This window comes from Indicator indicator, chromosome 8, assembly GCF_027791375.1.
Source record: "Indicator indicator isolate 239-I01 chromosome 8, UM_Iind_1.1, whole genome shotgun sequence".
Classification (NCBI taxonomy): Eukaryota; Metazoa; Chordata; class Aves; order Piciformes; family Indicatoridae; genus Indicator; species Indicator indicator.
The window spans coordinates 18,953,202-18,963,354 of NC_072017.1; the positions used below are offsets into that span (position 1 = coordinate 18,953,202).

General features: G+C 41.9%; 1 protein-coding gene across 1 annotated transcript; it reads left to right on the top strand.

The window, feature by feature from the left end:
- Nucleotides 1-3,182: 3,182 nt before the first annotated feature.
- Nucleotides 3,183-9,769, top strand: CBR4 (carbonyl reductase 4). Its single transcript, XM_054383079.1, has 6 exons — nt 3,183-3,236; nt 5,615-5,756; nt 6,199-6,319; nt 6,800-6,936; nt 7,526-7,660; nt 9,104-9,769. Exons 2-6 carry the CDS (start codon nt 5,615-5,617, stop codon nt 9,280-9,282), a joined length of 714 nt encoding a protein of 237 aa, XP_054239054.1. The 5' UTR covers nt 3,183-3,236; the 3' UTR covers nt 9,283-9,769.
- The last annotated feature ends 384 nt before the right edge of the window (nt 9,770-10,153 follow it).

Here is a 10,153-nt window from a genome sequence, read left to right on the forward strand (position 1 = left end):
CCCCCGTAGCCAAACACCATGCCTTGTAACGGTTCCGGCGTGCCCAGAGCGCCTGCGCGGGCGGGGGAGGAGGGAGGGAAGGGGGCGCGAGGCTGTGGAGGCAGGACCCGCGTCATGCTCTGCGGCGAAGGTAGTCCGCGCCCTCTGGACCTCCTTAAGAAAAGGAACAGGGAATGTAGAGGCAGTCGATGGCATGGCATGGGCCTCACATGAAACAATACTAGTAATAGTGGGAAAACCTGTTTAGCTAGGAGGATATGAAAACATTAGGTAATTTGCCAAAACCTCTGATGGCTTTGTTTTATTCTGTCTTTTGAGGGGGGTTAGAGGAAAGACTTCCACTGAGGGGGTATGAGGAATAAGTTTCCTAAGAGGAAAATGTTCACTCACATACCTGTTGAAAAAGTACGTCTACATTGTACAAAACCACTTCATGTGAGACTATCCTGAGTTTCAGCTCTCTGTTCCTGTTCTTATTACATGAGCCTCCACCTTTTCAGAATAAGGCCTATTATGAAATCTCCTTAGATCACAAAATCTCATTTATTCCTTTGAAAACAGGACCAGCTTGTGATATAAATATGCTTGCTAATTTTGCATATCAGTCTTTCTTAAAGAGATTTTTTTCCTACAGATGTTTACCTGTTTAGCAATGCCTAAACCTGCTTTTCCTCCAATATGTAAAGAATGATTCATAGAAAAAGAATCCTACGAGAACTGAGTAGAATGAAGTGCACTCTCAGTATGTTTGCAGGTGACACCAAGCTGTGTGGTCTGGTTGACACGCTGGAGGGAAGGGACTTGGACAGGCTTGAGAGGTGGGCCCAAACCAACCTCATGAAGTTCAACAAGGCCAAGTGCAAGGTCCTACACCTGGGTCAGGGCAATCCAAAGCACAAATATAGGATGGGCAAGGAATGGCTCAAGAGCAGTCGTGAGGAGAAGGAGATGGGGGTGTCACTTGACAAAAACATCAACATGAACCAGGAACATGTACTTGCAGCCCAGAAGGCCAACCGTAACCTGGGCTACGTCAAAAGAATTGTGACCAGCAGGATGAGGGAGGTGATACTCCCCCTAACTCTGCTCTCCTGAGATCCCACCTGGAGTACTGCATCCACTTCTGGTGCCCCCTAACATAGGGGACATCCAACTGCTGGAGCGGGTCCAGAGAAGGGATACAAAGATGATCAGAGAGTGGAACACCTCCCCTATGAGGACAGGCTGAGAGAGTTGGGGCTGTTCATCCTGAAGTAAAGAAGGCTCCAGGAAAACCTTTCAGCAGCCTTCCAGTACTTGAGAAGGCTGAGAAGGGACTTTTTACAAAAAAGTAGTGATAGGATGAGAGGGAATGGATTTAAGCTTGAGGAAGATAGATTTAGACTGGATATTAGGAAGAAATTCTTTGCAGTGATGGTGGCAAGTCTCTGGAACAGGTTGCCTAGGGAAGTTATGGATGTCACCTCTGTGGAGGTGTTTAAGGCCGGGTTAGATGAGACCTTGAGCAACCTAGTCTAGTGGAAGGTGTCCCTGCCCATGGCAGGGGAGTTGGAACTAGATGATTTTTAAAGTCCCTCCCAACACAAACCAGTCTATGAATCTATGAGTACAGGTAATGTTATTAAAATCTCTACAGCTCCCCTGGACACTTATGATCTGAAATCTTGAATGACAGCCTTCAAGTCAAAAGTAACAACTGTACTAAGTTACATTCCCACTGAGCTCTTAGAAAGTCTGGTGTGATGGGAATACATGTTATTTTGTGGAACTTTTTAATAGTATTTTTTCTGAAAAAAACAAAAAAATTCAAAAGTGTACTTTTGTATACAATTGTGATCAGTTTTATTCTTATTTCTCAGGTGAGAAAACGTACTTGTATGAGTTCACAGAAATTGCTCCAGCATATCATCAGACATAAATGTTAACAATATTGCTGTTGAAACATAGCATATATTACTTTCATTGCCTATCCTGAAGCTTATTTTGGTTACTAAACCAGAACTCTCACAGGTGTTTCTGTATTTCAGGTTTTATCTACCTTTTAAGTGTTTCCCGACTTAACTCTGCTGGTACAGTGATGTGTCACCCAAGACCCTAGGGATTTTGGAGCTATAAAGTGTGAAGAGAGACAAAATCCTTATTCAGCTGTCTGTACATGTCAATATATGAAAAACTTCTTGTGTGTGCAGCAGGAATCAAGGTGAGGACAGAGCTCCAGGTGGGAGTGAGGCAGCTACCTCATGCCCTCTATTAATTCTGGCAAGCGTACTGAGGCTCGCCATTTAGTGAGGTACCAGTGGCCAAGATGGATGTTGTCTGGATAGCTAGATGTGAAACGTAGTTTAAAACCAGAAAGTGCAAAATGTAAGCAGAAGAGCTTGCTCGTTTGTGAGCTCTGAAGAGGATGGAGGTGCACACAGGGCTAAAGTAATTCTGTGCATGGGGGCTGGGGTGGGGCCCTGCCTTGATGGGTTGCCCTCTCCTCACCGCACAACTGACCAACGCCCCATGAGAAGCTTTCTCTTGCCCAAGCCACGACTTTGGGTTAGAGGGTGTATCATGGGGACCAGCAGCTCCCAGCTGCCTTTCCAGCTGTTATCAGCAGTAAAGGCTTCTTCAAACAGGTGGCTTACATAATTTTGCCATCTTTGGCACTTCAGTTCAGAGCTGCAGCGTCATCGTGTTAGGGAAGAAGAAACCCTCTGTAAGGAAAGTACGCCAAAAAATGCCCAGAAATCAGAAGATAAATTGAAATACATCTAAAAGACGTTTTCCATTGCTCCCCTGTGGCGCACCACCTTCCGCGTTTTGGGGACGGCGGGAGTGCAACCCGCAAGTAGCTGAGGAGCAAGGGTATCCGACGGACGAAAGAGACGGAACACCGACGGCCAAGCAGCCGTCCCGCCACCATGGCGTCGGACGGGAACTACGCGTCCCGGCGTGCCTCGCGGCGGCAGGGCGTCCTCCCAGGCGGTGCTGCACCCCGGTGTCCGCACCACGGGCTCCACCTTGAGCCTGACGGCCGGGCCGGGAGCAGGAGCCGTGCTGAGGCGCACCGCCGCGACGGGCTGCCACATCTCTTCCCTTCCTCCCTTCCTCCCTTCCCTCCCTCCCTCCCTCCCTGTCTCTCTCCCCTGTCTCTCTCCCCTCCCTCTTTCCCTCCCTCTCTCCCTCCCCTTCCTCTCTCTCTTGCTGCGTCGGGCTGCACCGCACCGCCCCCGAGGAGGAGACTTGCGGTGAGCACGAAGATACACAACTCCCCTGTAGCTACCGGGCGGCCGCCAGCTCTTTCCCTTCGCACCCGCTGCGCTTGCGCCGCTGACTCTGGGCAGAGCCGACTGGGTTGGGGGGCGGCTGCTCACTGTCGTTCGTGCGTGGCTCCTGTCGGAAGGGCCAGTCCGGGTGGAAGAAGGTTGGTGGGAGTCCTAAAACCAGGAAGGATTGAAAAAACAAGTCCGTCGAAAGGGGGAAAGGGTTGTCTTCGAGAGTCGGGTCCGGGGAGGCACGGGTGGCGCTGAGGTTCTGAACGGAGAGAAGGGCCCTAGGGGACAAAGGTGATAGAGGTGCTTGTTGTGTTGTGTAGCGACCTAGAAGAGCCTGTTGCTCAAAACATGCCTGTTTTTCCCTGCTTTTAGTTGATCAGGGAACATAAGGCGATTTGTGCTGCCAACATTTTCTCCCATGCCATGGCTGCAGACGGTCTTGTATGGCTCTTCTGTGCTAAGACAAATTGTGTGTTTCTGGGCTGGAGCCACGCCTCCCCCTGTAAATACCCGGGTAACGCACGGGAAACTCTTGACTATTCTGGGCAGAATCACTGCGATTTTTTCCCAGGTAAATTTTTTCCAGGGTAAAATACAGATTTTACAGATGTCCTCTCCCTACAGCCAGCTTTTTGGGCCATGTGCAGCTGAGCATGTTCAGAATTATTTAGAAAATGCATGATCAGACAGTATTTATAAATAGTATAAGGTTCATTTGACATTGCTTAGGGATGGAGGGGTCAGACAAGATACTTCCAGAGATTCCTCCTAATCTGTACTATTCCATGTTTAAAAAAGAAAAAAAGAGTGGGTTGCTCTGTGCTGGCAAGAACAAAATATGAAGGAGAAAATCCTAGTACAACATTGTTGCAACAAGTAGGCAAGAACTTCCAAGAGTGATTCTAGAAAAGAGATAGTCATGAAGGAGAAGGCAGACTGAAACTTTGTTTCTAACAAAAAAAATCTATCAACAAAATATGAGTCAGTTGGTCATGTCTGCTGTAGTTACTGGGGTGCAAGATCCAATGGTTTGTCTCTTGCAGCCTATTCAGAAGGTTAGTTATTTCTGATGGGGCTGCGGTGCCATTTTTATCAGTAAGGAATTGTCTTCATGCAGAACATCTTTTTGTACACGTGTCAAAAGGGCTGCCACCTGAGATACAAGTGTTTAATCCTCTTCCTGTCCTAGGAAGCTGATTTCAGCTTGCCAGTGGAAGCAGGCACATGGATTGATTTCATGGTCCTACAGGCCCTGTCACAGAAAACAGAGATTATTATGCCTTTGTACGAGTTGATGGTGTCCTTGTATGCTTTACACTGTGTACCCTTCTGGTTATTACACAGCAAAAAGGGTAGGGTGGTGGGATTAAGAGGCTGAACAGTCTTTAGTAAGGTATAGAGCGGCTTCCATATGTATAGGAAAAGTAGCCTCAACAATTAGAAATAGTAAGAGGAAGATATGAGGAGAAATGCAAAGTAATCAGAAAGCAAATTAAGAACAAAAGCAAGTACTTCTCCACAAATAATGAAACTCACTGCCTCAGGATGTTATGGAGACAAAGTGTAATTGGGTTCAGAAAGGGTTTATTTAAATGTATGGAAACGAGATTTCTTATTACTCAGATTCTGCCTCTGACTCTTCAGGAAATCCCAAACCAGCTGACTCGTTTCTAGAGATTGCAGAATAAAAGATCATTCTACAAAAGTACTTTTTTCTTAGAGTCTTTAAACACCTAAGATAGCTACTTCAAAATTATTTCACATTTCAGAAAGCATTTCTTTTCTTCAGAAGCAGAAATAAAAATAAACTAAGGCTAGTGGTAAAACATGATATTATGTAGTGTAACTTACTATTAAACTATTGCAAATACAGTCGTATCAAATCATGCTCATTAATGTTTGTGATGTGGAGGTCCCATACAGGTACTTAGGGTACAGTGAGATCTTGATGCTAAATGACTGTGGTGCAGGAAAATTGCTTGCAAGATCAATGTATTCACAGCTACTATGTTGTCTTTGAATAAACAGCCTTGGCCTTCAGATACATAAATCATGTACTTCATCAACTCAGTAAGAGTTAGCATAACACTATTATCGAAATACTAGATTTTTATTTTAACTAGTTCAGAAATCAATAATTAACTTGCTTTTGTAGAAGTGGTATCTAATTTAGTTCAAGTGTTACTGTTGTGGTGAATAAAAAATTAGCAAACTGCTAATTCTGTAAGCTGGTATTACAAAATGCTCTGAATTTGTAAGGGCCGTGATGTTAACAAGAACAGTGGTTATTCTCTTGCTATAGTGCACCTGAAATTTGTGTCTTATTTGCAATTTGTGAATTATTTTTGAAGATGGGCAAGGTTTGTGCCATTTTTGGGGGATCCCGAGGAATAGGAAAAGCTGTTGCAGAACTGCTGGCACAGAAAGGCTGCCGCCTGGCAATCATTTCTAGGAATCTGGAAGCAGCCCAAACCACTGCTCGCAATCTTGGTGGTATGTATGTTGCTTTGCAATTATTTCTTCACAGTCCAATGCTTAGGTAACTCATAAAAGCCTGAAAAATATGAAAGAAGGGCTATATCAGTACAACTTTCACAATATTCTTTGTGAAAGTTCTGTCTGCAAGATGTGAATTGTAAGATGAAAGGCATTGTTCAAGGTCACAACAAGGAGGTGATATAAATGTCATCCATGGCTCCTGACCAAGCCAAAACTGAGACCAGTCTGCTCATGTGAAGCCACAAACCAAGAAATTGTCCCATAACTAATCAGTGCAGTACTTGTAAATTGTCCTTATTTAATTCTCTGGAGATTAAAGGGTTCCTCAAGTTCTAACTAGTTTGGCATCTGTTTTTCAAATTGAGTTGATAAATTCAGAAGATTTATGAATGGTGTACCACCTTAATGGTTATGATGTGCCTTTATTTCAATACAGCAGGACATCTGGCACTTAGCTGTGATGTATCCAGCGAACAAGAAGTTGAAAATACTTTTGAGGAGATGAAGAAGAATTTAGGTCCTCTTAACTACTTGGTTAATGCAGCTGGGATCAACAGGTTGGTTATTCTTTACAATTCTGGATGACAGCATCTAATTGTAAGGCGCTAATAATGGCCTTGGTGTTTACTAAGAGTTTTGTTAATGCGTACCTCTGAAAACAGTGGTAAGTGCTCACCAATACTCTCTTCCTGATGACAGTAAAACTCTGACATGACACAGCTTTCACTGTAGTTTCTGTGTTCTCAATTTGAGTTCCTGCTCTACTCCCCTTCCGTTTGACTTTCTCCCCCCTGAAACGGTCCAACAAAATGTTGAATGCCTCTCTGTAAAGGAGGCTTTGTTGCCAGAAGCATAGCTAGCTTTTTTTTGTCTTGCCATGTGTTATGCTTGGAATGTCATAATTTTGAATGTTAGAATTTATAGAACCATATAAATGCCCGTTAATGTTTCACTCATCAACTGTGTTTTATTATGCGTAAAGGTAACCATTGATCTTGTTCAGTGAGTTCTTTTGGGGTTTTTGTTCTGTTTATCAGAGATGGTTTATTACTGAGAACCAAAACTGAAGATATGATAGCCCAGATTCACACTAACCTTTTGGGAACAATGTTGACATGCAAAGCTGCTGTAAAAGTCATGATTCAACAACAGGGAGGTGCTATTGTCAACATAGGTAAGTTGCTTGTCTAATCCACTGTTGTTCTATGTACTGGCTTTCCTGAAAGCATTAGCAGGTGTAATATGTAGAATTGCTCCTAATTACTATTGACTTACTTATATTTAAACATTCTATGTGTAGCGTATTTTTATGAATGCTTATCCTTTGTGTAATTTCAGCAACTTCTAAATGTTAAACCACTTTGTTTCAGTAACAAACACCTCAGAGTTTGTATTTTATTGAATAAAGAGTTTACCATTCTTTATTGACTCTTCCAGCTGCTAGTCATTAAGTAAGAATCAGGTTTAGTTTGTTGGGGTTTGTTTTGTTTTTGTGAAAGGATTTTAAGGATTTTAAGAAAGCTCTTTATTTTACTTTTAAGATGCCCATTGGTCAACAGAGAAATGAATTCCAGAAAAATTGCAGATAATTGAGGGATTTGCTTATCCCAGCAGTAGCTGTGAAGTGCACTTAGTAATGTACTTTTAATTCCTTTTCTTATAATCTGATATTCCATTCCAAATTTAGAACCTTGATAAAGCTAGTACAAAATTCTGACTTAATCGTTTAATCTTTTCTTCTCTTTGATGTTTCTTTATTTTAGGAAGTGTTGTAGGACTTAAAGGCAACTCTGGTCAAAGCGTGTACAGTGCTACCAAAGCAGGATTAGTTGGATTTTCACGCTCTCTTGCTAAAGAAGTAGCAAAAAGGCAAATTCGAGTGAATGTGGTTGTTCCAGGTTAGTTTTTGGGAATTTCAAGTTTCAATTTAGTTTTTGGGGTTATAGAATCATAGAAGACATTGGGTTGGAAGGGACCCTTAAAGGTTGTCTTCTCCAAGCTCCCTGCAGTGAGCAGGGACATTTCCTGCTAGATCATGTTGTTTAGAGCCTCGTCATCAAGAGTGCTATATACTTGCTGTACTCTGAAAGTAACTTTAGGCAAATTGCTTTTATTTTCTCCAATTTTGGTAAATAAATGTTTTTAATCTCTTTTTCAGGTTACAGTATACAACATTCTTTTACAAAACCTTCAGTCTTTTTGAGGGAACACTGAGAAATTTGACAATGTGTTTACCTATTCCTTTGTCCATTATTATGTAATAAATGTCTTTTTTTTTTCTCCTTCAAGACCCACTATCCTTGCAGATGGAAGGATTAGAAGTAATTATATACAGACAGCTACTCTTGTCTTCTCCTAGAGAGTGCTTATTTGTTATTAGAGAAACATGAAAGACCACAAAAAGATGGCATGAAATTGTCCCTGTCTATCCCTGTAGTAAAAGGAGAGTCTGGAAAGAAAGTTCTGTAAGGACAAGGCTGTGACCGCAAGATGATCTAGTCCAAGCAAAGACCCACCATTATGGAAAAAAATCTCTTTTCTGACTTCCCACTTACAGCTGTGTGCTCTGCCACTCACATTGTGCCAGCTCAAAAGCCTTTCAGACCTCTATGTGGAAAAGTTCAGCTTGTGAACTGCGTAAAAAAATACTTTTTATTGTTTAGTGAGTTGAGCAGCTCACTGAAGGGTGCAATGCCATCATAAAGGGGCACAGTTGTACAGTAGAAAGGAAAGCTGAGACTTTCCCTTCTTGGTGACAGCTAGAAAGCAGAAAAGATCAGATCTTTATGAAGCTGCAGCTTATGGGGAGAGAAGTGAAGCAGTGGGAATATGATCTCAGATAACTGGAAATTGTAAAGAAATATCCTTACAATTTTCAAGAATTAGTCTTCAAATGAGTGCTGTAATAGAAATTATGTAAGTGCTGTCCCAAGTTCTGAAGAATATATAGGAAACACTTGCCAGCTGTAGGTGTTTCTTGCCAGAGATTTTATACTCATTTTTATTGAGTGTTTTGGTGACACGATTGTATGTTGTGTTTCAGAAAAGTGATACTAGACATGACCTGGGGACCCAGTTTTAGAGTTACCTTTATTTCATGGACTTCTACAGATCTCTGGTTTTATGATTACATCATGCTTCCCAAAATAGAAGGTATTTTATTGGTTAGACAAAAAATTGTTCTCAGTTATAAAATCATGTGGTCTGACTTCTGAGTCTTTGAAGAACGATAGCTGCTGCTGAGTACTAGCAGTAGATTTCACTTTGGAGGATTCTAGGGAAAATCCAATAAAGGAATTTAGCTGAATGTTGAGTAACTTCAGTTCTCTCTCCTCTCACAGGCTTTATTCACACAGAGATGACTGCTCATTTGGAAGAGGATCAGCTGAAGAAAGCAATTCTCCTTGGAAGATTTGGAGAGCCTCATGAAGTTGCACATGCTATTGTCTTTCTTCTAGAGTCCCCCTATGTTACAGGGAGTACTCTAATTGTAGATGGAGGCTTACACCTTATGACTTAAGTACTACTTTGAATAAGAATCTACGTAAATGTCATTATAATAATATAAAAAATAAAAGGGGGCAGGTTGAAATTAGTTGAAGATTGATGTATGTAATTGATTTGAAAGTCTTCATTCAGAGGAGAAATTTATCAGCAGTGGGTCTGTTTCACAGAATCACAGAATACATCTGGTTGAAAGGATCCTCAAAGATCATCCAGTCTGACTCTTGACACAGCATTGAACAGTCAACACTAAACCATGTCCCTAAGCACCAGGTCCACATGCTGTTTAAACACCTCCAAGGATGGTGACTCCACCACTGTGATTTAGTACTGTGAAGCCTGTATGTAACAATTTGCAAAAGATCTGGGTTTGTTATTATGATATTTTTAAATAACATACTGAAACATTTTTAAAGTACTGTATTTTGATGAAGTTATGTTTTCCAGTTTGGGGTAAAGATTTTATCTGAATTGTCATGTTGTACAAAGGTTAATAAAGTGTGGAGGCATGTTTATTGATTGGCAGGTAAGATTGCATCAAGGTTTTCATGTAGGGTGAAAACTGCAAACTGTAAATTTTTTTATCAGTTAGCCTCTTCAAAGTGGCAAGGAATTTCCTTTGGTTGGTTGCTTGTAGCTGACACTACAAAGCTAGGAGCTTCTGTATCTTCAGCATTCCTGAGCTGCCTTAAGGAGATTTAATTACATGCAGTGTGTTTTTAGAAAGACAAAACTCGCTCAGTTCCATTCTTGAATGTATATACAACACTCATTTAATCCAGTAGCACTTGTGCATGTATATGGAGGGACTTGGTTGGCCATTGAAGTTACTAATTGTGTAATATTGGGAGTTTGAGCTGCACGTACACTGGTGAAGAGCACAGCTG

Coding starts and splice junctions, on each gene's coding strand:
- CBR4 (XM_054383079.1), top strand. CDS start 5,615: ATGGGCAAGGTTTGTGCCATTTTTGGGGGATCCCGAGGAATAGGAAAA. Junction 6,937..7,525: donor AGGTGCTATTGTCAACATAG/GTAAGTTGCTTG, acceptor TCTTTATTTTAG/GAAGTGTTGTAGGACTTAAA. Junction 7,661..9,103: donor AGTGAATGTGGTTGTTCCAG/GTTAGTTTTTGG, acceptor CTCCTCTCACAG/GCTTTATTCACACAGAGATG.